Raw genomic sequence first — 26,870 nt, forward strand, 5'->3', positions numbered from 1 at the left:
GTTGTTCTGAATGGGGTAAATACGTACGTGTTTCTGTACGCGCTCATTCCGGATTTCTCGTTGCTGCTGCACGCTGGTGAAAGAGCACGAGACGTCTGTGACGTTGGTTGACATGTTCACTGTTTGAGGAGTTCCACGATATGTAAAACCAAGGAAAGCAGAACGCACGCTGGATTAGAGGAGCGATCCCCCGAGTGCCCAGCGCGCTGTAATAGAAGTGCCTGCTGTTTAACACTTTCAAAACAGTGATAGCGAGTCTGTTTGCCGACTTTCCGGTATCATGTTCTGGCGACGAGGATGGGATGATCTGCCTGACCTGCCGTGGTCCCCAGGGTCTCTGGGACCTTGTGCCGGCACCGGGGAATTCCCGGAAGGGACCACGGATCCTGGGACCAGCTCGGACGCGGGTGAAGCCCCATCAGTGAGATGAGGCGCTTTCACTGTCTGGTTGGGCTGGCACGCTGCCTGCGCGAGACGTGGGCGACACGGCGCGTGGGGTCTGCGCGTTCGCGTCTGCGCGTTTGGGTAAACCGGGGAACTTCAAAAGAAATAAAAAATTAAAGAGGAAAATGAGAAAACTATAAATAAAAGAAAACACGAGGGAACAGTAATTTGGTAAAGGTACCTGTAGTGATTTTGCTGTTTTTGCCTTAGCGATTGTAGGATTGTGTCTTCAGTGAAATGTTGTTGTTGTTACTTGTGTCTTGGGTGATTTTATAGTCCAGTACTTACAGTTCTCCAATTGTCTGTTACTGTGATTGTGAAACAGGTGGTGGTACAATCGACAGGAGGGATTTGGAAGAAATTCCCCCCGGTTGTATTTTGTGACACTGGAAAAGGATCGTTTGACTCGCTGGGGAACAGCAACCAGGGGAATCTGATTGAATATTGTAATTAATGGTGGCCACTGTAAATAATGTTAACATGCTGCACAGGTCTAGGTGGGTATACTTGGAGATGTGTAGTATAGTACCGCACTACATGTAATATATAATAAGATGTATATTTTAAATCACATATTGCTTATTACATAATGTGTATTACACAATACATAATGTTACATATGCATTGTATTTATCCCCATCAGATCCATTTGTTTTGAAAAAGGATAATCAGAAGTTGAAACCAGTAAAAGGTTTGTTGAAGAGCAGCTATTGGTGTAGAGTACACAGAGCACACGGGATCAGAACTGTCCCGCGGTCGGTCCAGGGTGGCATCCTGATGTCCTTACATCGGGGACAGGCTGCATTGCTATGGACGGTGCATTTCATACGGGATTAGACGCGCTGTGCCTAAAGCTGTAAATACGCCAAAACCTTCTGAGATTAAACAGGATCGTGAGGCGTCTCCCACTGAGTTTTTACACCGTCTTAAACCGACAGCTCAGAAATATATTAATATAGGTCCTGACTTGGAGAACAGAGAAATAGAATTCTTAGTTGACTGGGTGCTCATTATTCTGTGTTAAACACTGTGCAGGGAATATTAAGTAGCGATTCTGTAACAGTTATGGGTGCCACAAAAACTGCAAAACACGGCCCTTTAACCCGCTGCTTAGAATGTTTGTGTGTGGAGTCTGGTACTTATTGATTGTGTGCCGTGTGTCTTCTCTTGTGCACAACGAATGGTTGACAAAAGCTTTAGTGGTGCAGTGGCTGTGCAGTTACACGCTGCTATGGCTGCAATTGTTAAACAAAGAAGGGGAGATGTGGCTGGGTTGTGACATCAGTTGTGAGAAACTGCAAGAGTCACAGCGTGAGAACAAGCGCTGGTGGAACAACACAAGCAGCAAGGACTGTGTGGGACATGAACCATCAGGGACAGAGGGACTGATACGGGATCGGTACATCAGGGACAGGGATTGATACGGGATCGGTACATCAGGGACAGGGATTGATACGGGATCGGTACATCAGGGACAGGGATTGATACGGGATCGGTACATCAGGGACAGGGATTGATACGGGATCGGTACATCAGGGACAGAGGGATTGATACGGGATCGGTACATCAGGGACAGGGATTGATACGGGATTGGTACATCAGGGACAGGGGGATTGATACGGGATTGGTACATCAGGGACAGGGATTGATACGGGATTGGGACATCAGGGACAGGGATTGATATGGGATTGGGACATCAGGGACAGGGGGATTGATACGGGATTGGTACATCAGGGACAGGGATTGATACGGGATTGGGACATCAGGGACAGGGATTGATACGGGATCGGTACATCAGGGACAGGGATTGATACGGGATCGGTACATCAGGGACAGAGGGATTGATACGGGATTGGTACATCAGGGACAAAGGGATTGATAAACAGGGACAGGGGTTGATACGGGATTGGTACATGAGGGACAGAGGTTCGTGATGTTTCAAATGCAAACCTGAGTTTGTATTAAATGTCTCTTCGCATCTCAAAGAGTGTCTGTGCGTCACTTGCTACACCCCTTTATCTGTTTCCCAAATTGCGATTTAAACTGTATTTACCATTGTAAAAATAAAGCTTTCCCCCCTTAATTTTTGTCACATATTGTAATTAGAATTAATAGAGATATTGAAGCCCGTCCTAGCTGAACTGGAGAAAAGACAGCAGCCATGTGTATTTTTAAATAAAGAGTAAATCAAGTCTGCTAGCTCGTTATCTTTAAGCGTTTTACTGTGGTCACGTCCCTCCCCAGGTTTTGTGTCTGTCGTATCAAGGTCTGACACCCACGGCCACAGGGATGAACCACCACGGGCACAGCACCAGGAACCCGCCTGTGCTGTGCTGTGCGGTCCGTTTCCCAGGGAGCCCGCGGGGTGTCCCCACAGCCGCAGACACAGGTGACCCGGCTGGGTGGTGCCCGCAGAGCACAGTTTGTGTGACCCGACCCGCTGGGCTGCCTGGGAAAGCCGGGGACAGAGGGCCAGGCCGGGCAGCGGGAGGTTGGTTCCAGCTCACGGAGCAGCTCGCAGCGGCTGCGGAAACAGCCCCGAGCCGGGACGTGCCCCCGGCCGTGTGCTCCCGCCCCACCGCGCGGGTGTCCTGGCTCTGGGCATCGTGGCGCAGGATCGTTTGAGAACCGTTCCTGACCGTGGGTGAGGGCTGGGACTGCCCCTGTAACTGCCCAGAGCCGAGTTGTTGCTGCAGACAAGACACGGGCACAGGCACAGGCAATATATTTTACTAGGCCAGAAGACATCTTGAGGAAAAACAATACTTTATAAATGTCGGGGTTTTATCTGTTATCAGTGTGTCTGCCGTGTGCGCGGCTCCGGGAAAGCGCGTTCAGGGAGCTCCGGCTGCCCCCGGGCCAAGAAAAGGCCCGCGCTGCGGGGCCCGGGGGGCGCTGCGTGACCGCGCCCGGTGCTGCCGCCTGGTGGCCACAGCCCGGTACTGCAGCTGGGGAGCGGCGCGCTGTGCCCGTGCCGGGGGACGAGGGGGCGCTGCCGCTGCGGGCGGGGTCGTGCCGGTCAGAAAGGGCGGAGGCGGTCGGACGAACCGCCGGGAGACAAAGAGGCCCCGGCTCTCCGGGGGCAGCCCCGCTGCGAAAAGAACGGGCGAGGCAGCAGCAGGAGGCGGCGGCGTCTCCTCGGCCCCGAGCACAGGGGAGAGAAACCTGCCGGACGGAGCTCCTTCGGGCTCTGTCTGTTCACAATGAATTTATGGGTAGGTGACCAGCCGCCCCCCTTTTCCGCGTGAAGCAGAGGAGCGCGGTTCGTTGTCGCCTTTTAAACGCGGCGGCGGCGGCGGCAAGCCGCGCGGCCGGAGGGCGCGGGGGGTCCCGGCAGGGCGGCGAGCCGGCGGGTGGGGATGCAGAGCGGGCCAATCAGATGGCGCGGGAGGGCTGGAGGGCTGGAGGAGCGGAGCGCTGGTTGGCTGCATAGGCACGTCAGTTGCCTTTCTGTCTGCCAATCAGATTGCCGGGGGGGCGGGCGTCGAGTGCTGGGTACTGCGCATGCCCCAAAGAGCGAGCGCTGATAGGCGGAGAGATGCTGATTGGCGTGCCGACAGCAGCCAATGATGTTGCTGAAGGGGCGGGCGTTGCGGCGTCCCTACTGCGCATGCCCCAGCCGCGATCGCTGATAGGCGGCGAGAGAGGTGATTGACGTGTCCCGGGGAGCCAACCGGGATGCGGCAAGGGGCGGGAGCTGTGGTCTCCCTACTGCGCATGCCCCAATCGCGAGCTCTGATAGGCAGCGAGAGAGGTGATTGACGTGTCCCGGGGAGCCAACCGGGATGCGGCAAGGGGCGGGTGCTGCGGTCTCCCTACTGCGCATGCCCAAGCCGCGAGCGCTGATAGGTCCGCGGTGTCTCGGTGCCGCGCCGTGGGGGGAGACCGGGAGCGAACGGGAACGGGGGTCGGGGCGGCTGCGGAGCGCTCGCTGCGGCCGGCGCCCGGGCATCGGGAGGCGGGCGGCTCAGGACCGCCCTTCGTGAGGTTTCCTGGAGGCGGCAGAAGGGCGGAGGGGAAGGAGGGGACAGCCGGGGACCTCCCGCCGCGGGCGTCTCCGGGGTGCGGCGGCTGTCGGTTCCCGCGGAGCCCGGCGGGACGGCGGGGGAGCGCGAGGGGCACGGAGCGGCGAAAGAGGCGGCAGGTGAGTGCGGCAGCGGCGAGGGTGACCGTGCCGTTGGAACGGGGGGAGCGGGAGGGGTCGGCGCGGCGCGGCGCGGTGGCGTTCGGTTCCGGTTCCGCCCCCCCCCCCCCCCCCGCCCTTACGGCCGCGCTGGCGAAGCTGCTGGGAGGCGTGCGGTCCGGAGCCGCGTCTCCCTCCGGCGCAGCGCCCGTGCCCGGTGCGGCAGCCCCTCCGGGAGCGGCGCAGCCCCCGTCGGTCGCGGGGACGGTTACAAGCAGAGCTAAGGCGCGGTTGCGGGCGGGCTGGGTGGCGTGGCGAGCGGGGCGCCGCTCCGGCGGGAGCTCGGGGCGAGCCCCGGCGGGTTCCGTGTCCTGCGGGCGCGGCTTTCGCGCCGCGGCTCTCTCTGTGCGCTTTTTTGTTTGGTCGCGTTTGTTTTTTGGGGGTTTTTTGGCGGGATTCCCGCGAAACGCGGCACGACCGCTCGCCCGGGGCTGCCGCGGCGGGTCTCAGTGGCGCCGTCCTGTGGCCAAAGCGCGGTACTGCACCCGGCCGCCCCAACGCGGTGCCGCGGCGCGCCTCGGTGCTGCCGCCCTGTGGCGAAACTCGGGTACTGCAGCGCCCGGCAAGGGGGGGGGCAGAGACGCCGATCGAGCCGCGGGGGTTCGCGGTCGGGTCTGCGCGTGCCGGTGTCCGTCCCCCCCGACGGGGGTGAGGTCCCCATTGGTGTGAAAACGACATCCCTCCCTCGGTGCCTCCTTAAACGTTTAATGACGTAAATATTGCTCCTGCTAACGTTGTCGGCGCGGCTTCTTTCCTCAGTGGATCCGTCCGGCAGTCGGTGGCCCGCGGTCGCTCGGCAACAGCAGAAGCGGATTGAAGGGACCGGCCGCTGGAGGATGCCGAAGCCTCCCGGGTCAGCGGTGGGAGCAGCTTTGCGTAAAGCGAGGGGTACGTGAAGCCGGGCGTGCGGTGCCGACCGCCCAGCAGGTAAGGGAAGCTAAAGCTTTACCTCCAGGGACTTCTGCCCAGAAAGCTGAAGCAATTGCTCTCGCGTGAGCTGTAGAGTTACGCAAAGAGAAGAAGATTAGTAGCTGCACTGATTCTAAGCAGGTTTCTTGAAGGGTGCGGGCCCTTGAAGCCGTTTGAAAAGAATAAAGTGTATTAACGGCACAAGGGAGGCAGATTAAACGTGATGCTCCGGTTGCTGGAAGCTGTGCTGTTGCTAGGAGAGTTGCCGTCACGCGTTGCAACGGGCCTCAGAAGGGAAACGCTGCTCAGGAAACTGGCAATAAATTGGCAGGCGCCGCTGTCAAACCAGCCACCGAAAGGACAGAGACCGGTACGGAAGCCGCGTCTCTGAGCCCAGGTGGCCGTGTCCTCCAGCCAACGTCAGGGAACTGTAACAAAGAGGATAAGCAATTCATAGGAGATTAATAGCCCGATCAGAATTAGGGTCCAAAGGAGCCGTCACCGGCGACGGGAGAGCAGCGGCGCCTCGCGGCGCGAGGAGCTGACGCGCTCTGTCGAGATCGGACGAACAGGTAAGAGCGAATTTAGAAGCCCTGTGCGAACGAGGCAATGGGAAACGTGCCTAGAAAACCGTCTTGATAGTGCACGCGGGGTACAGACAAGAGCAGCCGGACGAGGGAAACGTACCAGGACAACGCTGGCAAAGGGAGTTCTCCGAGCTGCCTGGAAAAGGGGGGTGTCGATACCGGCCGGCACGAACAGCTCCCTTCTCGGGTCGGCCGGAAGCGTTGCCGTGCCGGGGGGCGGCTGCCGGCCTGCGGGCCGGGGCTGCGGCTGTTTGGGGCGCTGCCCCCGCTTTGTTTTCCTCGGGGAGCCCCCCCACGTTCGGGGGCTTGTGGGACGTGCACGTGCAAATGACACGGTGTTCCCAGCTGCTCTGTTCTCTGCCTTGTTTTTTCAGATGCCGGTCCCTGTTTTCTCTTCCCGCTTTTGAAGAGAAGCTGCCGAGTCAGCGTACGCTGCGGTGAAGTTCTACAAGATGCGGCCCTCAGGAACCGGTTGCTGTGGGGTTGCTCGTGCAGCCAGCTTTTGGTGTCGGTTGTTCCGGCGCTCCGTCGCGGTGTAGAGCCGGCCCCGTACGTAGCGGTGAGGCGTCCCGCAGTTCGGTTTGATTCTCGGATAGGCCTCGGCTCTGACTGTGCACTCGAACGCCAAAACCTACAGCGGAAGCTGCGGTGGCTTTAGCGTGCAAGGGGCGCGAGCGCCCTGAAGCCGCCCGTGTGGCCGAGCGTCCCGATCGCGGCGCTGAGCGTTAGACGGACTTGAGCCGCGTGCCGGAATTGTTTTGTTTTGGAGAGGGGGGGATAAACCTGGAGCACAACTTGTGAGGGCGGTACATCGTGGGCAGGTTTTAGTATTGCCTGTGGAGTGCCGCTAGAAGCGTTCGTAGTTCTTGCTTGTCTCTGTTACAAGATGAGCCGTGTCGTCCTGCGTGACGCGTAACGGGAGGACGGCGCGGTAGCGGTGCTCTGCACAAGAGCCCGTTGGGGGGTATTTTAGCTCGCGGGAAAGGGATTGGGGAACCACCTGGTGGGAATGCGAGGAGAGCAGCCCTGGCGGAATCTGAGGAGCCGAGGCCGTTGTATAAATTGGACAAGGAAGGAAAGGCTGCGGGCAAAGCGCGGTGCTGCACCCGGCCGCCCCAGTGCGGTGCCGCGGCGCGCCTCGGTGCTGCCGCCCTGTGGCGAAACCCGGGTACTGCAGCGCACGGCAAGGGGGGGGGGGCAGATGCCGCGATTGAGAGACGGGGACGCAACTTGATGCAAGCAAAGTGTCCACTTTATTGCTCTTCACACAATTCTTTTATACTGTTACATGCATAACAACTACTATCGTGGATTATGCTGATTGGCACAACAATTAATTATCTCATACATATTACAAAGGCTGAGCTCATGATAGGTTAGTAAGAGCATGCAAATCTGTCCTAGCTCCTTGTTACTATCGTGTCCTGTGTGCTGGGCAAGCTTTACAGGCTGCTTTCTCACAGCCACAAGGTCCTGTTGCTAAACAGGACATTCCCATCTATCATCACAAGTTTCTGCTCTTTGTGCTTACATCTGCATGTTGTAACTTTTCACGGCCCTTAGTAATTTTCCATGCTAACACAACAGGTCTAGTAGCTAGAACTAGCATATTAATTATAGATATATATTTTTGCTAATATCCTATAAGCCTAGATAACCCACAGGCAGAGACGCCGATCGAGCCGCGGGGGTTCGCGGTCGGGTCTGTGCGTGCCGGTGTCCGTCCCCCCCGACGGGGGTCAGGTCCCCATTGGTGTGCAAACGACACCCCTCCCTCGATGGCTCCTTAGGAGGGTTAATCCCAGTCCTCGTTCTTTTGGCAGCGGCGGGTCTGTGACCTCGCGGGAAGCCCAGGCTGCTGCACAGAGCTCGTCGGGAGCGGGAGCCGCGGAGGCGGGGGGCCTCGACGAGCCAGAGCTGCGGCAGACGGAGGGGGCGCGCGCGCTGCCCGGGGGCCGCGTCCGGCGGAGCCGAAGTGACCTGCGGCGGCAACGAGCGGGAGCCGCTCGGAGCTGGAGCGGCCGTTGGCCGCGCCTTCCCTGGGGAGGTGAGCGCGGGGAGCCCGGCCTCTCTCTCCCTCGGGGATTAAACCCGCGCCCGTCCGCGCCCTTCCCGGGGGCGGCGGCGAGGCGGGTTCCCCCGGCTCTCCCGGGGCGGCCCCGCTGCCGGGGGGCGCGGGCGAGGCGGCGGCAGCGCCTCCTCGGTGCCGGGGGGCGGAGGGGAGAGAGACCTGCCGGCCGGAGCCGCGGGGCGCGCGGCCCCTCGGGCAGGGCGCTCCCGGTCTCTGGGCCGCAGGCCGGGGGCGGCAGACGGGTTCGGGTGCTCTGGCCTGCTTTTTAGCCAGCGCGGCCTTCTCCGCGCCGTGAAGAAAATCCCGCGCGGTCGATTCCGCTCGCCGCTCGGGAGATGCCGCGTCTCTGGGGCCGTGGACTGGGGAAGAACGTTTGCGAGTTGGAGGGCGCTACAAGATATTCCGCGGGGAAGCCGGAGAAGAGGCAAATTGGCTGCCAGCGGAGTTGCGTTCCTTCGGTTTAGGACGTTCAGCTTGTCCTTCCAGAGAAGGAGCAGTCGTGGGTAGGGCCGAGAGAGGCTTTTAGGCGCGTGATCGGAATTGGAGCCAAATGGCACTCGACGTTGCCGCTGTGGGTCTTGGCTTTCAGTGGTTTCCCCGCGGCTGCCTGGTGTTTGGGAGCTCGGAGCGGGCATTTTTTTTCCCCCAAGGAGAGGCTGTGCTTGAAACAGAACTTGCTTGAAGAAGACAGACGAGGCGGGTGAGGATGCAGAGCGGGCCAATCAGATCGCTCGGGAGGGCTGGAGGGGCGGAGCGCCGATAGGCGGGGAGCATGGCAATTGATGTGCGTAGGCAGCCAATGAGGTTGCCGGGGGGGCGGGCGTTGCGGTGTCCGTACTGAGCATGCCCAACTTGCGCAGTCCTCAGTCAGGTCCGACGCTGAGGCGGGCACCTGGGGGCGGAGCGCGGGAAGGAGCATCCAATAGGAGGACGGCGCGGCGGGGTGGAAAGCAGCCAATCAGAGCGCGCCGTCTCAATCCCGTTTGAACAGCTGCCTCCCTGGCAAACGCGTCCGTGGGGTCCCGGGGCGGGTAGCGGGAGTTAACGGGGAAACGGGGGTCGGGGCGAGGGAGGGGAGGCTGTGGAGCGCTCATTTTGGCCTCTCCGTCCCTTTTGCCTCTCTCTCCCTCTCTCTGTGTCTCCTTGTCTTGCTCCCTGTCCCTGTCTTTCTCTGGTAAGCTGACCTGCTCTTTGCCCTTCTTTTTTTGTGGAATCACAGGCTCCTTCTGCTTGGAAAAGACACGTGCAGTTTTAAATTTGGGTTTGAACTCTAGGGTTTTTTTTCCCCCATTAGCGTAAGTGGACGGCACGTTGTCCTGTGGCTCAATCCCCGTTCTGTTCCGTGGAGCCTTCAGTTTAGGATGTTCAGGTAAGACAGTTTGTCCTTCCAGAAAAGGAGCAGTCACCGGTAGGACCGAGAGAGGCTTTTAAGCGCGTGATTGGAATTGAAGCCAAATGGCACTTGACGTTGCCGCTGTGGGTCTTGGCTTTCACTGGTTTCCCCGCGGCTCCCTGGTGTTGGGGAGCTCGGAGCGGGCACGTTTTTTTCCCCGAGGGGAGGCTGTGCTTAAAAAAGAACGTGTTTCCTCAGAGAAGTGCAAGTCCGTGTGCGTAAGACAGACAGAAACCCCAGCCAGCCTAGTCAAGTTCTGAGCGTGCGTCTGTCAGGCGGCTGCTTTACGTTGAGGAGCGCACAGCCGTGCAATGGTAAGGGCGAAGGGCAACGCAAGACAGAAGGGTTTTTCCTGCTGCGGGTGACCAGCCGCCCCCCTTTTCCGCGTGAAGCAGAGGAGCGCGGTTCGTTGTCGCCTTTTAAACGCGGCGGCGGCGGCAAGCCGAGCGGACGGAGGGCGCGGGGTGGGGGGGGGGGGGGGGTCCCGGCAGGGCGGCGACCCGGCGGGTGAGGATGCAGAGCGGGCCAATCAGATGGCGCGGGAGGGCTGGAGGGCTGGAGGAGCGGAGCGCTGGTTGGCTGCCTAGGCACGTCAGTTGCCTTTCTGTCTGCCAATCAGATTGCCGGGGGGGCGGGCGTCGAGTGCTGGGTACTGCGCATGCCCCAAAGAGCGAGCGCTGATAGGCGGAGAGATGCTGATTGGCGTGCCGCCCGCAGCCAATGATGTTGCCGAAGGGGCGGGCGTTGCGGCGTCCCTAGTGCGCATGCCCCAGCCGCGATCGCTGATAGGCGGCGAGAGAGGTGATTGACGTGTCCCGGGGAGCCAACCGGGATGCGGCAAGGGGCGGGTGCTGCGGTCTCCCTAGTGCGCATGCCCAAACCGCGAGCGCTGATAGGCGGCGAGAGAGGTGATTGACGTGTCCCGGGGAGCCAACCGGGATGCGGCAAGGGGCGGGAGCTGCGGTCTCCCTAGTGCGCATGCCCAAACCGCGATCGCTGATAGGCGGCGAGAGGGCTGATTGACGTGTCCCGGGGAGCCAACCGGGATGCGGCAAGGGGCGGGAGCTGCGGTCTCCCTACTGCGCATGCCCCAGCCGCGATCGCTGATAGGCGGCGAGAGGGCTGATTGACGTGTCCCGGGGAGCCAACCGGGATGCGGCAAGGGGCGGGAGCTGCGGTCTCCCTACTGCGCATGCCCCAGCCGCGATCGCTGATAGGCGGCGAGAGGGCTGATTGACGTGTCCCGGGGAGCCAACCGGGATGCGGCAAGGGGCGGGAACGGGGGTCGGGGCGGCTGCGGAGCGCTCGCTGCGGCCGGCGCCCGGGCATCGGGAGGCGGGCGGCTCAGGGCCGCCCTTCGTGAGGTTTCCCGGAGGCGGCAGGAGGGCGGAGGGGAAGGAGGGGACAGCCGGGGACCTCCCGCCGCGGGCGTCTCCGGGGTGCGGCGGCTGTCGGTGCCCGCGGAGCCCGGCGGGACGGCGGGGGAGCGCGAGGGGAACGGAGCGGCGAAAGAGGCGGCAGGTGAGTGCGGCAGCGGCGAGGGTGACCGTGCCGTTGGAACGGGGGGAGCGGGAGGGGTCGGCGCGGCGCGGCGCGGAGGCGTTCGGTTCCGGTTCCCCCCCCCCCCCCCCCGCCCTTACGGCCGCGCTGGCGAAGCTGCTGGGAGGCGTGCGGTCCGGAGCCGCGTCTCCCTCCGGCGCAGCGCCCGTGCCCGGTGCGGCAGCCCCTCCGGGAGCGGCGCAGCCCCCGTCGGTCGCGGGGACGGTTACAAGCAGAGCTAAGGCGCGGTTGCGGGCGGGCTGGGTGGCGTGGCGAGCGGGGCGCCGCTCCGGCGGGAGCTCGGGGCGAGCCCCGGCGGGTTCCGTGTCCTGCGGGCGCGGCTTTCGCGCCGCGGCTCTCTCTGTGCGCTTTTTTGTTTGGTCGCGTTTGTTTTTTGGGTTTTTTTTGGCGGGATTCCCGCGAAACGCGGCACGAGCGCTCGCCCGGGGCTGCTGCGGCGGGTCTCAGTGGCGCCGTCCTGTGGGCAAAGCGCGGTACTGCACCCGGCCGCCCCAACGCGGTGCCGCGGCGCGCCTCGGTGCTGCCGCCCTGTGGCGAAACTCGGGTACTGCAGCGCCCGGCAAGGCGGGGGGCAGAGACGCCGATCGAGCCGCGGGGGTTCGCGGTCGGGTCTGTGCGTGCCGGTGTCCGTCCCCCCCCGACGGGGGTCAGGTCCCCATTGGTGTGAAAACGACATCCCTCCCTCGGTGCCTCCTTAAACGTTTAATGACGTAAATATTGCTCCTGCTAACGTTGTCGGCGCGGCTTCTTTCCTCAGGGGATCCGTCTGGCAGTCGGTGGCCTGCGGTCGCTCGGCAACAGCAGAAGCGGATTGAAGGGACCGGCCGCTGGAGGATGCCGAAGCCTCCCGGGTCAGCGATGGGAGCAGCTTTGCGTAAAGCGAGGGGTACGTGAAGCCGGGCGTGCGGTGCCGACCGCCCAGCAGGTAAGGGAAGCTAAAGCTTTACCTCCAGGGACTTCTGCCCAGAAAGCTGAAGCAATTGCTCTCGCGTGAGCTGTAGAGTTACGCAAAGAGAAGAAGATTAGTAGCTGCACTGATTCTAAGCAGGTTTCTTGAAGGGTGCGGGCCCTTGAAGCCGTTTGAAAAGAATAAAGTGTATTAACGGCACAAGGGAGGCAGATTAAACGTGATGCTCCGGTTGCTGGAAGCTGTGCTGTTGCTAGGAGAGTTGCCGTCACGCGTTGCAACGGGCCTCAGAAGGGAAACGCTGCTCAGGAAACTGGCCATAAATTGGCAGGCGCCGCTGTAAAACCAGCCGCCGAAAGGACAGAGACCGGTACGGAAGCCGCGTCTCTGAGCCCAGGTGGCCGTGTCCTCCAGCCAACGTCAGGAAACTGTGACAAAGAGGATAAGCAATTAATAGGAGATTAATAGCCCGATCAGAATTAGGGTCCAAAGGAGCCGTCACCGGCGACGGGAGAGCAGCGGCGCCTCGCGGCGCGAGGAGCTGACGCGCTCTGTCGAGATCGGACGAACAGGTAAGAGCGAATTTAGAAGCTCTGTGCGAACGAGGCAATGGGAAACGTGCCTAGAAAACCGTCTTGATGGTGCACGCGGGGTACAGACAAGAGCAGCCGGACGAGGGAAACGTACCAGGACGACGCTGGCAAAGGGAGTTCTCCGAGCTGCCTGGAAAAGGGGGGTGTCGATACCGGCCGGCACGAACGGCTCCCTTCTCGGGTCGGCCGGAAGCGTTGCCGTGCCGGGGGGCGGCTGCCGGCCTGCGGGCCGGGGCTGCGGCTGTTTGGGGCGCCGCCCCCGCTTTGTTTTCCTCGGGGAGCCCCCCCACGTTCGGGGGCTTGTGGGACGTGCACGTGCGAATGACACGGTGTTCCCAGCTGCTCTGTTCTCTGCCTTGTTTTTTCAGACGCCTGTCCCTGTTTTCTCTTCCCGCTTTTGAAGAGAAGCTGCCGAGTCAGCGTACGCTGCGGTGAAGTTCTACAAGATGCGGCCCTCAGGAACCGGTTGACGTGAGGGAAATGCTTTCTGACCGCCTGCGCGGTGAGGGGACGTTTTTCACCTTTTAGCTCCTTCTGCACGACAAGAGGGAGACGGAAGGTTAAGTAACACGTTGTTTAGGAGCTGAGAGCTTAGTTTGTATTTAACTAATAATTAAGAGACGTGTTGTCAGCGAGAAACTAAACGATTACAACTAACTTCATCAAATGAAGTAAAGACAGGCCAGCCAGGCGTGGTGGTGGAGTTGCTCTCTATGTGAGAGAGCAGCTACAGTGTACTAAATTCTGCCCAGGAGCGGATGAGGAGCGAGTTGAGAGTGTATGGGTCAGGATCAAGGGGCAGGCTGGCAGGGGTGACACTGCTGTGGGCGTCTGTTACAGGCCACCAGATCAGGCTGAGGAAGTTGATGAGGCCTTCTATGGGCAGCTGAGAGCGGCCTCACGGTCACAGGCCCTGGTTGTTGTGGGGGATTTTAAGTTCCCTGGTGTTTGCTGGAAGGACCGTTCAGCCAGCCAGCCACAGTCCAGGAGGTTCCTGCCGTGCATCGGTGAGAACTGCCTCATGCAGGTGGTGGAGGAGCCGACTGGGAGAGGTGCACTGCTGGATCTCATCCTCGCTAGCAAGGAGGGTCTGGTCGAAGCAGGAAAGGTTGAGGGCTGCCTGGGCTGCAGTGACCACGAGAAGGTGGAGTTCAGCATCTTGGGTGGCAGGAACAGAATAGCAAGTAGAATTGCAACCCTGGACTTTAGCAGGGCTAACTTTGGCCTTTTCAAGCAATTGCTGGGGGAAATCCCACGGGCAAGACTGCTTGAAGGAAAAGGGGCCCAAGATAGCTGGGTTGCATTCAGAGATTGCTTCTTCCACGCTCAGGATCAGAGCATCCCCACACGAAGGGAGTCAAGGAAGGGAGCCAGGAGGCCTGCGTGGTTGAACAGGGACCTGTTGGGTATGCTCAAGCAGAAGAGGAGAGTTTGCAGGTCATGGAGGCAGGGGCTGGCCACTTGGGAGGAATATAAGGCTGCTGTTAGAGGATGCAGGAAGGCAGCTAGGATAGCCGAGGCCCCCTAGAATTACAGCTGGCGAGAGGGGTCAAGGACAGCAAAAAGAGCTTTTTCAAATACATAGCAGATAAAACTAACACCAGAGGCAATGTAGGCCCACTGATGAACGGGGTGGGTGCCCTGGTGGCAGAAGATACAGAGGAGGCAGAATTCCTGAATGCCTTCTTTGTCTCTGTCTACTCTGCCGGAGGCCGTCCTGGGGAGCCCTGTACCCCTGAGACCCCGGATGAAGCCAGGTCAGTGGAGGAGTTTGCTTTAGTCGATGAGGACTGGGTTAGGGAGCAATTAAATAGTCTGGACATCCATAAATCCACGGGTCCGGAGGGGATGCACCCGCGGGTGCTGAGGGAGCCGGCTGAAGTCACTGCTGGACCGCTCTCCGTCATCTTTGCCAAGTCTTGGGAAACGGGGGAGGTGCCCGAGGACTGGAGGAAAGCGAATGTCACTGCAGTCTTCAAAAAGGGCAAGAAGGAGGACCCGGGTAATTACAGACCGGTCAGCCTCACCTCTGTCCCTGGGAAAGTAATGGAACAGCTAATCCTTGGTGCCATCTCAAGGCATATCAAGGATAAGAGGGTTGTTAGGGGCAGTCAGCATGGCTTTACCAAGGGTAAGTCGTGCTTGACCAGCCTCATAGCCTTTTATGAGAATGTAACAAGGTGGATGGACGATGGCAGAGCGGTGGATGTGGTCTATATCTTGACTTCAGCAAAGCCTTTGACACAGTCTCCACAGCATCCTCACAGCTACGTTGAGGAGGTGTGGTCTGGACAATAGAGTAGTGAGGTGGGTTGCCAACTGGCTTAAGGAGAGAAGCCAGAGAGCGGTAGTCAATGGTGCGGAGTCCAGCTGGAGGCCAGTATCCAGTGCAGTGCCTCAGGGGTCAGCGCTGGGGCCAATGTTATTCAGTATATTCATTAACGATTTGGACGAGGGAATAGAGTGCACTATCGGCAAGTTTGCTGATGACACCAAGCTGGGAGGGGTGGCTGACACGCCAGAAGGCTGTGCTGCCATCAGAGACCTGGACAGGCTGGAGAGTTGGGCGGGGAATGACCTGATGAAATTTGACAAGGGCAAGTGTAGAGTCCTGCACCTGGGCAGGAACAACCCCAGGTTCCAGTATAGGTTGGGAAATTACATATTAGAGAGCAGTGGAGGGGAAAGGGACCTGGGGGTCCTGGTGGACAACAGGATGACCATGAGCCAGCCCTGTGCCCTTGTGGCCAGGAAGGCCAATGGCATCCTGGGGTGTATTAGAAGAGGGGTGGTCAGTAGGTCAGAGAGGTCCTCCTTCCCCTCTGCTCCGCCCTGGTGAGACCGCATCTGGAATATTGCGTCCAGTTGTGGGCCCCTCAGTTCCAGAAGGACAGGGAACTGCTGGAGAGGGTCCAGCGTAGGGCAACCAAGATGATTAAGGGAGTGGAGCACCTCCCTTATGAAGAAAGGCTGAGGGAGCTGGGGCTCTTTAGTTTGGAGAAGAGGAGACTAAGGGGGGACCTTATCAATGTTTATAAATACATAAAGGGTGAGTGTCATGAGGATGGAGCCAGGCTCTTCTCGGTAGCAAACAACGATAGGACAAGGGGTAATGGGATCAAGCTGGAACACAAGAGGTTCCGCTTAAATTTGAGAAGAAACTTCTTCTCAGTGAGGGTGGCAGAGCCTGGCCCAGGCTGCCCAGGGAGGTTGCGGAGCCTCCTTCTCTGGAGACATTCAAAACCCGCCTGGACGTGCTCCTGTGCGACCTCACCTGGGCGTTCCTGCTCCATGGGGGGATTGGACTGGATGATCTTTTGAGGTCCCTTCCCGTCCCAAACATACTGTGATACTGTGAAGAGTGCGGCTTAGCAGCGCTGCTGACTCTGCCGTCCCGTTCCCTTCCCTGTTTCAGCCGGCGAGGCGGCCGGAGGACCCGCTCTGTGCGGCCGCGGGGCCCGCGGAGTCGAGGGCTCTGTTGGCGCGCCCCGGGGGTTTCTCTGGAGAGACTCCTCGTCTCGGTCGCGTCGCGGCGGGGACGGACGAGGACCTCTGGCGAGGGGTCTTTCTGCGCTGGGAGCCGGGACCGGGCACGCGCTCACGGGGCGTCCGTAAGTCGCGGTACGGAATTTAGGCAGGATAGCGCGCACGGGCTTGCGAGCGCCTTACAGGCGTGCGGTGGTTGCTCGTGCGGCCAGCTTTTGGTGTCGGTTGTTCCGGCGCTCCGTCGCGGTGTAGAGCCGGCCCCGTACGTAGCGGTGAGGCGTCCCGCAGTTCGGTTTGATTCTCGGATAGGCCTCGGCTCTGACTGTGCACTCGAACGCCAAAACCTACAGCGGAAGCTGCGGTGGCTTTAGCGTGCAAGGGGCGCGAGCGCCGTGAAGCCGCCCGTGTGGCCGAGCGTCCCGATCGCGGCGCTGAGCGTTAGACGGACTTGAGCCGCGTGCCGGAATTGTTTTGTTTTGGAGAGGGCGGGATAAACCTGGAGCACAACTTGTGAGGGCGGTACGCCGTGGGCAGGTTTTAGTATTGCCTGTGGAGTGCCGCTAGAAGCGTTCGCAGTTCTTGCTTGTCTCTGTTACAAGATGAGCCGTGTCGTCCTGCGTGACGCGTAACGGGAGGACGGCGCGGTAGCGGTGCTCTGCACAAGAGCCCGTTGGGGGGTATTTTAGCTCGCGGGAAAGGGATTGGGGAACCACCTGGTGGGAATGCGAGGAGAGCAGCCCTGGCGGAATCTGAGGAGCCGAGGCCGTTGTACAAATTGGACAAGGAAGGAAAGGCTGCGGGCACAGCGCGGTGCTGCACCCGGCCGCCCCAACGCGGAACTCTAATGTGGAATTCCTGTGTTTCAGAGGGGGAGCTGTGACCGCCCCGTGCTCAGCAGACCCCCCAGCCCGGGTGGGGGGAGCAGCGCCGGAGCGGGAGACGCGGCTCCGTCCTCCGTCCCCAGCGTGCCGGGGGGCGGCTGCCGGCCTGTGGGACGTGGCTGCGGCTGTTCGGGGCGCTGCCCCCCCATGTTTGGGCGCTCTGGTATGTACATAGGTAAATGGCGTTTTAAAGTAATGTGCTGCCCGCTGGGGCTGTTTTCCTTTTCTACCTTTTTTTTTTTGAGTGAATAAATGGGGGGACTCGGGGGGCGACGATGACGTTGCTGGAGGAGCAGGCCAGTGAGAGATGGGGGCTTTCAGCCCCAAAACGCCTGAACAATCATGGGTGGGGTGTTTAGTGGTACTGTGGGGAGGAGAAATGTCTCCCTGTCCGTTGCAGAGAAAACAGAACAATCCCACATCAAAGCTGTCCTAGAGAAGTACTTGCTGTTTGTCATTGCGGTTCTAGAGCAGCCCGATGTGCTGTTAAAGGTTGTGGTGGTGCGGGTCAGGGATCCCCAGGCTGTGCCGAGACCGCAGGACGGCTGCTGGTGGAACAAAGTCCGGGACAGCTTCTCAGAGTAAGAACCTCTCTATTTGTTCTCCTCGGGACACATCCCTTTGCCTCTGGACCCCTCACAAGCTCACTCGCCACCTTGTTCCCTCAGAAACCCGTTTCCTCCCAGTTCCTCTGCGATTACCCTGCCTGCCTTTGGGTCCCTGCAGGCTCGTTGGTGGCATCACGGTGCCTGTTTGACCTTTTGCCCCATTAAATTCCCCTCTTTTCTCTCTTCCCCTCAAAACTTCCCCAGTTGCTCTTGTCACATCCCAGAGGCCTCATTTTCCCCTCTTGACTCCTCTCAGGACCCCCCATCTGTTGGCCCCTGCCGAGGGTTTAGATTGCGGGGTGACAGTAAAACCCTGGCAGATGTATTGTTAACCCCGTCTCCCCCCCACTTCCCCCTTTTGCCCCTCCCTCTCCCCCCTTCCCACTCAGGACAGGCGATCCGGAGGGAAAGAAGGACAGAGAGAAGAGAGTTGGAAAAACTGGCAATGTTTTACTAATGCTATATTAAGAGCAGAGAAAATAATACAAAACCAATCCTGAAAGTCTCAGCAACTGCAGAGCCGGCACCTGAAGTCCTGGACTGGACTCTGCAGCCAACCGGAGCTGGATTCAGTCTCTCAGCAGGCCTCAGTTTGCAGGGACGACTAGCAAGGTCCTCTCCTAATGTCACCATAAGCAGAAGGGACGAAAAGGGGCAAAGAGGACAAGATCCTCATGATCTGCCACTTCTATATGAAGTATTCATGTGAAGGGGATGTTATACACGGTTGGTCAGTTTGTTGGTCACCTGTTTCTTGTTGCTCCTCTTGCAAGATGTGAATCTGTCCTTATCAACAAGTAAGCATTCCATTGCAGTGTTTATCAAAACATGTATGTGTCTGGTTCTCCAGGAAAAGGCAGCTAATATGAAGCTTTAGCTGACAGGCAAATTCACTGAAAGAGAAACTTGTTTTTTAATGAAACCAGGACAGCCCCCACCCCAATCCCCTCAGGACTCCTCTGATTCCCATCTGCTCCTCTCAGGACAGCTGAGCTTGTCTTTTGGGGCCCCTGAGAGCCCCCATTTACCTTCTTTTACCTACCTTTGTTGTTGTTCCCAGCCTATCCTGGTGTTTTCCATCCTTCAGGACTTACTTATTACTGTTGTGAGAGTCCGAGAGAAAAGGAGGAGTGTCTGTGACTTACAGCTGTCGTTGTTGATCTACAGTGTTTTAGAGACGGATTCTTGCAGGATCTATTTCTGGTTCGTCCTTCACTCCTCCCCAGACCGCAGCGCTGGTCCGAGTTCCCCAGCACACGTGTGTGTGTCCAGCCGGGTACGCTGGGGGAGCGCGTCAGGGCGGGCAGACGGCTGAATGGACGCGCTGTCAGCGACTGCGGAACGAGCTGGGGCTGCTTTGACCGTGTCCAGCCTTGTGCGTGTGGTTTGTTTTCACTTGCAGGCTGAAACAGCAGTTTCCTTAATTAAAAACACCCCAACATGTGCCCCGGCCCCCAACAAAAATAACGCCAAAAATGCCACTGAAAGAAACACAGGGAGTTTTTAAAAAATTTCCTTTAGCTTTCTCCCCCCTCCACCCCTACCCTGCTGCGTTCAGTGCAGTGAATGACCGTGAGGAGATGGCTGTGGATCTGGCTGTTGAAGGGTGTGTGAAGGAGAAGGAGGTGTGTGTAGAGCAGGATTGGTGGTGGAGGTGAGTGCAGCTGGTTCGGGTGTGGGGCTGTAAATTCTTTTTGGAGGCTTCCTAGTTTCTGGTGTCACCTGCGGGGTGAAGTGTGACTCTGTGCAGGTTTGAAAGGTGCAACGTGCAGAGCTCCCTCATTTGCCACCAGATCTCCCAATCACAGAGACAGCGTCGCTGTGCAGCTGCTAAGGACAGCGCGTCTCGTGCAGAACAGCATCCTTTGTGCTCCGTGTGCGTGTTCCTCCTTTGAAATGAAGTTGGGCCGCCCGGTGTTCCACGTTACGTGCGGTACCTGCTGGGCTGAGTCTCCTCCCCGCGCTCCGGTCGGTTCCGTCGCGCTGCCGCAGCCCCGGCAGCACCGCGGCGTTCGCTGGACGCGTTGTTGGCGGAGCCGGCACCGACAATCTTGACACGTCGAGGCGCTGCGGTGGGTTTGCCTGGAAATTCCAAGGTAATTCCAAGGCAGACAGTAATAATCCCCAATTTATGTAGTAAAATTTAAAAGAGTGGAATATAAATACTGGAGCGCTAATTGGAAGTAATACCTGTAGAGAAAAAAACCTCTAGTTTATATCTACAATAAAAAATAATGTGTGCTAGTAAATCCGCCTGGTAGTAATGTAATGATAAAAATGTTAAAGTGTAAATAGATGAAATTATATAGGCATGAGCAAGAAGTAAATTTAATTTCAGCTATTACTTGGTGAACTAGGCAGCAGTTGTTCCCAATCTGAATGCTAGTTTAAAAAACACATTGTTTGGAATTCCTTTTAAATGATAAAGGCAGAAAACTAATGTGGAGTCATTGGTAGCTTCATTTGAACAACCGTTATGAAATAAACCGCAGACACGAATGACTGCATAGGAAACAAAGTGAGGAAGCTTTAGATTTTAAACAGCATTGGAAAGTGATCGGGAGTGTTTAGTATTTAAATTATAACAGAGCCACGAGATGGGAGGCAACAAAGCTCAGAACCAAACAGAGTCAAAACGTTACATTTCTTTTTTTAAAGAGAAGTATAAAGGAACCACTAAGTAGTGGCTGTTTATAAACAGGGGTATTAAAAAGTTCCCAGGTAGTAATGATTCCCAACAGAACACTAAAAGATATTTAGATGTAAAATAATATTAGAAAACAGTTATGACAGTCTGAATTTAACCACAGCTTTTTTGGGGTTGTGCAAAAACATGACCGCTATTAATTACCTCTGAGTTAAAATAAAAAGACATCAAACTAGATGTGATTAACAACAGCTCATTTTAATTTTTCAGTGTGCTATCCAGTCCGGCTTCTCCCTCCAAGGGCGTGGTCTGAGAAAGCCACACCCCCAACTCCACCCCGTCCAAGCTCCGCCCCTGCCAGTCTGTGCCCTCCCCGAGGCGCGTGTCCCTTACAGACCCCTCCCAGCAGCATAATGCATCGAAGCCCCGCCCGCGGCTCCACCCCTAAACTCAGCCCCTGCTAAACCACGCCCCCTCAGAGCACGTGCTGTACAGAGCCCACCCTACTCTCGGCTCCACCCCTCCCTTCCTAAGCTACGCCCTCTTTGGGCGTGTCCTTCTCCCTACCCCAAGCGGCTTCTCCTATGGGGGTGTGACACACGGAGGCCCCACCCCCTGCCCAGTTCCCCCAGGTGGGCCTCCCAATGGGCGTGTCTTCCCAGTCCCCGCCCCTCAGCACGGATCCCACCCCCGTGGGTGGGGCTACACCCAGCTGCGCGCGCGGCCCCACCCACCCATACGTGACCCTAAGTAACCCCATGGCAGCCCTATGGCTGCCCCACAGGTACCGCTACAGCAGCCCTGCTCCTGCCCCGCAAGAGCTCCAGACACGCCTCTGCAGAGCCCCCACAGCAGCCACTTCAGTGCCCCACAGCTATCACCGCAGCCGCCGCATCCTGCCCCACGGCCGCCGCTGCGGGACCCCTGGAGCCCCCGGCCCCACACCCGCCCGCAGCCCCACAGCGCGCGGTCTCGCGGCCCCGGTGAAGCCACGTGCCGGCCGCGGCCGGAGGAGCCGCCGGTTTCCCCCCCGCACCCCCCGATCGCTGCTGCCGCGGCCGGAGGAGCCGCCGGTTTTCCCCCCCCACATCCCCCGATCGCTGCTGCCGCGGCCGGAGGAGCCGCCGGTTTCCCCCCCCACACCCCGATCGCTGCTGCCGCGGCCGGAGGAGCCGCCGGTTTTCCCCCCCCACACCCCGATCGCTGCTGCCGCGGCCGGAGGAGCCGCCGGTTTCCCCCCCCCACACCCCGATCGCTGCTGCCGCGGCTGGAGGAGCCGCCGGTTTCCCCCCCCACACCCCGATCGCTGCTGCCGCGGCTGGAGGAGCCGCCGGTTTCCCCCCCACACACCCCCCGATCGCTGCTGCTGCTGCCGCGGCCGGAGGAGCCGCCGGTTTCCCCCCCACACACCCCCCATCGCTGCTGCTGCCGCGGCCGGAGGAGCCGCCGGTTTTCCGCCCAGCCCCGACTCTCCTCCTTCCTCCTCAATCGCCGCTGCATGCCGCCACGATGTCTTCTCTTCCGCCATCTTGTTTCCCCCTTCTCCTCTCATTCGCTATTTTATACCGAGGGAGGGAGTAGGCGCTCGCTGATTGGCTGACAGTGTCAGCCTCGGAAGTCGTCCATTGGCTCATCCCCACGAGGGGTTCTCCGAGGGGGTGGGAGAAAGGCGCTGATTGGTCACCGTGTCGCTGAGGTGAGGAAGGCACTGATTGGTCACTTTCCGCCGAAGTTCGCCCTCCCAGTAACAGGCGCTGATTCGCTAGCGCCCCTGAGGTAGAAAGGGCGCTGATTGGTCGGCGTTTTCTCGCCGACGTTAGCCCACAGCAACGAAGCGCTGATTGGGCAGCGCGGCTGATGGGGCGGATCGTCCATTGGAAGGAGGGCGGGCGGGGGGCGGGACCGGGCGGGACAACGAGGTAATAAATGGGGCGGCGCAGAACGCGCGCAGGACCAGAAAGGCGGAGGCGGCAGCGGCAGCGCGAGCTCATCGGCCCCCCCCCCCCCCTCCCCCGCGGCGGGAAACCGGAGAACGGCAGGAACGGCGGCCGGAATCAGTTAACGGGGCGGGTCAGGGTGGTAATTATCGTGCGGGTGTTAATTGGGGCTCGGCGGGTTAATGAGTGACCGGCGGGCTGGGGTGTATCTGGGGGTTATGATCGGAACTGGGGTTTTAAAGCCGCGGGTTTGTGGGGGGGGGGGGGGCGGGGGCGATTAAGGCTCCCGGAGCCGCTTTAGCGGCTTAAATCGTTGTGTTGAACGTGGGAGGAGCCGGTTCGGGGCTTTTCTCAGCAAGCGGGGCTGGTTTGGGTCTAATTCGGCTTTTAAAAGATGTTTTTACGTAATTTTTGGGTGCCGATTTGTGCCAGAAGGCGCCTTTGAAATCTGTTTATTGAGGGTTTATCAGGAGAATTAAAGTTTAAAGCTCGGGGAGATTTGGGGCTTTTCCCCGGGATTTTGAGTCCAAATCGGTTTTTTTAGAGCCCTTATTTATTTAAATTGTTATGTTTAAAGGGTTTATTTGAGGTTTTATTTGGAACATTTTGGGCGGGTTTGAGGCTCCTAAGATTTAATTGTTGGTTTATTATTTGATTTATTATTTCACTGCGGTGCGGGGCTCCTGAAGACGCTGAGTTGTTTCAATTATTTAGCGCTGTGAGGAGCCGTTTTGGGGCCGTTGGGGTCTAAATCGGCTTTTTAAAAGGTTTATTTAACGCGTTTAAAGTTTGAGGGGCCGATTTGCGACTTTAAAGCTTTTTGAATCTACTTATTGATAAGAATTTATACAATAGATTAATATTTAAAGCCCGGGGGGAGATTTGGGGCTGTTTCCCAGGATTGCGAGTCCAAATGCGTTTTTTTCTGTTAACCGCTTATTAATTTAAATTATTATATTTAAACGGGGCTTTTTGAGGTTTTATGAGGGTTTTTTTGAGCATTTTGGGCGGTTCTGAGGCTCCTAAAGCCGGTTAATTGTTTAAATTATTAATTGTTAAAATAATGTAAGTAGTTGTTGAAATAAGTGTGTAAGTTATTGTATTTAAAGCCGGGAGGGGCGTTTCGTTGCTTTTTGGGGGGTTTTAGGGCTGAATTCACTTCATTGAACGTGTCTAGAGCTGGGGGTCCCAGATCTGGTGCTGATTTGGCCCCAAAAAAAGCTTTAAAAATGTATTTATTTATATAATTTACTGAATTAATATTTAAGCGGGAACATGTTCGGCTTTTTTAACCCGCCGCCATTTTGTCTCCCCCGTCCCGCTCTTCCTCACGCTGAGGGGGCCGAGGAGACGCTCGCTGATTGGCCGGTGCCGTCTGGCGGGAAAGCCTCCCCCGGCTCAGCCCCGCTCGGCTGTCTCCGAGGGAGAGAAAGGCGCTGATTGGTCGCTGCCTCTGAGGAGAGAAAGGCGCTGATTGGTCGCCGCCTCCCTAAACCCACGTGATTGTTTACATTGTATTTTAAAATTTATTTCTATATTTTAATTTAATTTAACTTATTTTTAATTTAATTTAAATTTAAATTATTAAAGTTAATTTTAATTTAATAGTAAATATATAGACTAAATCAGTATAGCAATATGCTACTATAAACGATACAATATGATGAATAGTAGAAATATATAATATATAATCTGATATAATTAACTGATCAACTAATGCTCATTGATATTATGTAATGAAATTTATAATTAATATATAATGGCATAATGATATCTATAATATACTATTGTAATGATATTCATTAAATATTAATATATACTATATATATTATGTATAATTACTATGTAATGTATCTAATCTATTTTTACATTATATCTTATTATATAAAGCTGTGAGGGACCATATTTGGGCAGGATTTTGAGATTTTTAAGGCTGTTTGGTCTCAAATTCAATTTACTTCATTTTGGGGCTGTTTTTAGGATAATTTGTGCTCAAAGAAGCTTTCAAGATCCATTTTTTTGGCAGTTAATTTGCTCACTCGGTTAATGTTGAAGCGGGGGGATTTGGGGCTGTTTCCCAGGACTGTGACACAAATAACGGCCCTTTCCTTCCCTTTCCCACTGCAGCTCCTGCGCAGAGAACAGCGAAGGCAGCCTGGCCACGCCCCCTCCGGCTGACCGCGCGTGCCCCCCCCCCCCCCCCGCAACTCGGCTGACCGCGTGCCCCCCCCACTGCACTCCTGCTGACTGTGCGCCCCCCCCACCTCCTCCGTCTGGCCACATCTCCACTGCACACCATGGCGGGGATGGGGTGGGGGGGATCACAAGGGTCTATGGGGCGGTGTGGGGGTCAGGGCGGCTGTGGGGTCAATGGGGTTGTTGTGGGGTGAAACACCCCTGAAGAGGCTGAACACCTTGCAGGTGAGTGACCCACACAGTGCCCCACAGTGCCCCATAGCACCTCCATTCTGCCCTACGGATCCACAACACTGCCCCACAGCACCCTATAGCTCCTGCTTGCTATCCCACAGCACCCCATGGCTTCTCCACTCTGCGCCATATGTCTACAGCAGTGCCACAGAGTACCTCATATGTCTTCCACTCTGCCCCATGGGTGCAGAGTGCTGCCCTACAGCACCCTATAGCTCCTGTACTCTGCCCCACAGATCCACAGTGCTGTCCCACAGCACCCTATAGCTCATCTGGCCTATAGACCCACTGTACTGCCCTACAATGCCCCATGGCTCCTACACTCTGCCCCATAGACCCACAACACTGCCTCACAACACCCCATTGCTCCTGCACTCTGCCCCATGGATGCCCAGTAACGCCCCACAGCACCATATAGGTCCTGTACTCTGCCCCATATATCCACAGGAGTGCCCTACAGCACCCCATGGCTCCTGCACTCTGCCCCATGGATGCCCAGTAACGCCCCACAGCACCATATAGGTCCTGTACTCTGCCCCATATATCCACAGGAGTGCCCTACAGCACCCCATGGCTCCTGCACTCTGCCCCATGGATGCCCAGTACTGCCCAACAGCACCATATAGGTCCTGTACTCTGCCCCATACATCCACAGGAGTGCCCCACAGCACCCTATGGCTCCTGCATTCTGACCCATGGATGCCCAGTACTGCCCCACAGCACCATATAGGTCCTGTACTCTGCCCCATACATCCACAGGAGTGCCCCACAGCACCCTATGGCTCCTGCACTCTGCCCCATGGATGCCCAGTACTGCCCCACAGCACCGTATAGCTCCTGTACTCTGCCCCATACATCCACAGGAGTGCCCCCCAGCACCCCATAGTGACTCTACTCTTCCCCATAGACCCACAGTGCTGCCCCACAGGACTCTACTCTGCCCCTTAGACCCAGAGAGCTGCCCCACAGCAGCCTGTAGGTGCTGTGTTCTGCCCCATTGGTGCAAAGTGCTGCCCCACAGCGCCCCACACCTCTGTCCACCTGACCACCCTTCCCTCCTGACTGCGCCTGCACTGCCCACTATGGGTGGGTCACAAGGGTCTATGGGGCGGTGTGGGGGTCAGGGGGGCTGTGGGGTCAATGGGGTGGTTGTGGGGTGAAACACCCCTGAAGAGGCTGAACCCCCTACAGGTGAGTGACCCACACAGTGACCCACAGCAGCCCATAGCCCCTCTGCCCTATAGAGTCACTGCACCCCATAGCTGCTTTTACTCTGCACCATAAATGGACAGCAGTGCTCCACAGCACCCTAAGTCTCCACTGTGCCCCATAGACACACAGTGCTGTCCCACAGCACCCCATATCTTGTTCACTCTGCCCTATAGACCCACAGTGTAACCCTACAGCACCCCATAGTTCCTCTGCCCTATAGATCAACAGCACTGTCCCAGAAAACACCATAGCCTCTTCCCACTAGCCCATAGGCCAGCATTTCTGCCCTACAGCGCACTAGCTCCTGCACCCTGCCCCATAGACCCACAGCAGTGCCCCACAGATCCAGTCTGCCCTATACATCCACAGCACTGCTCTGCAGCACCATATACTTCCAGCACTCTGCCCCATTGATATGTAGCACCCCACAGCTTCTGCATTCCACCCATAGATCGACGTTCCTGGGTCCCCTCACCCCACCAGCTGTCCTGGGTTGCGATGCTGCACGGGGCCCTGTGCACAACAAAATGAGGACAGCATGGCTGCTGGGCGCCACCCTGCTTGGAATCCGAGATGGCTGGGGGGCAGGGCTGGCAGCCATGCTGGCACTGCCTTGGGGCTGTTGGTCTGCGCCGTGCTCAGGCGGCAGCTCCCGGCTGTATCGGCTGCTCCTGTGGCCCTGCACCCTGCCCATGGGAACAAGGTGGCTGCCCTGATGGGCGTGGCCATCTCGGCTGCTGTGTCCCTGCTGGTGGGCGGGGCCATGGCTGTCATGGCTGCCAAGCCTGTGCTGGAAGGGTGGGGCTGAGGTGGGCGGGGCCTGGCTAGGGTGGCCATTTTGGGGTGGGGCCCAAGGTGGGTGGTGGGGCCTGTGGCTCTGTTTGCCCCTGACGGCCATCTTGGAAAAGGGCAGCACTGTGCCGCTGCCATCCTGACGTTGCTCCCCCAGGGCCATGTTGGGGGATTTTTAACCTGGTTTTGGGGCCAATTCTCACCCAATAAAATTAAATAATGTAAAAAAA

The 26,870-nt window shown here is 57.9% G+C and overlaps 1 protein-coding gene across 5 annotated transcripts; it reads left to right on the forward strand.

The window, feature by feature from the left end:
- Positions 1-3,117: 3,117 nt before the first annotated feature.
- LOC135578761 (collagen alpha-1(I) chain-like) lies at positions 3,118-26,870 on the forward strand. Of its 5 annotated transcripts, none has more exons than XM_065054808.1 (5): positions 3,118-3,659; positions 5,387-5,515; positions 6,498-12,072; positions 13,016-17,595; positions 18,012-20,504. In XM_065054808.1, the coding sequence occupies exons 1-3, from the start codon at positions 3,218-3,220 to the stop codon at positions 6,779-6,781; spliced, it is 855 nt and encodes a 284-aa protein (XP_064910880.1). In that variant the 5' UTR covers positions 3,118-3,217; the 3' UTR covers positions 6,782-12,072; positions 13,016-17,595; positions 18,012-20,504. The 5 variants fall into 5 exon arrangements, with proteins under 5 accessions (XP_064910880.1, XP_064910878.1, XP_064910879.1 ...); XM_065054806.1 differs by lacking the exon at positions 3,118-3,659 and having other exon boundaries at positions 5,270-6,108; positions 18,790-18,898; positions 19,373-20,504; XM_065054807.1 differs by lacking the exon at positions 3,118-3,659 and having other exon boundaries at positions 5,270-6,108; positions 18,790-18,898; positions 19,416-20,504.

Source organism: Columba livia, chromosome 2, assembly GCF_036013475.1.
Source record: "Columba livia isolate bColLiv1 breed racing homer chromosome 2, bColLiv1.pat.W.v2, whole genome shotgun sequence".
In the NCBI taxonomy this organism is placed as follows: Eukaryota; Metazoa; Chordata; class Aves; order Columbiformes; family Columbidae; genus Columba; species Columba livia.

Bases quoted from the DNA above. Each gene is read 5' to 3' on its own strand.
- LOC135578761 (XM_065054804.1), top strand. From the start codon at position 10,848: ATGCGGCAAGGGGCGGGAACGGGGGTCGGGGCGGCTGCGGAGCGCTCG.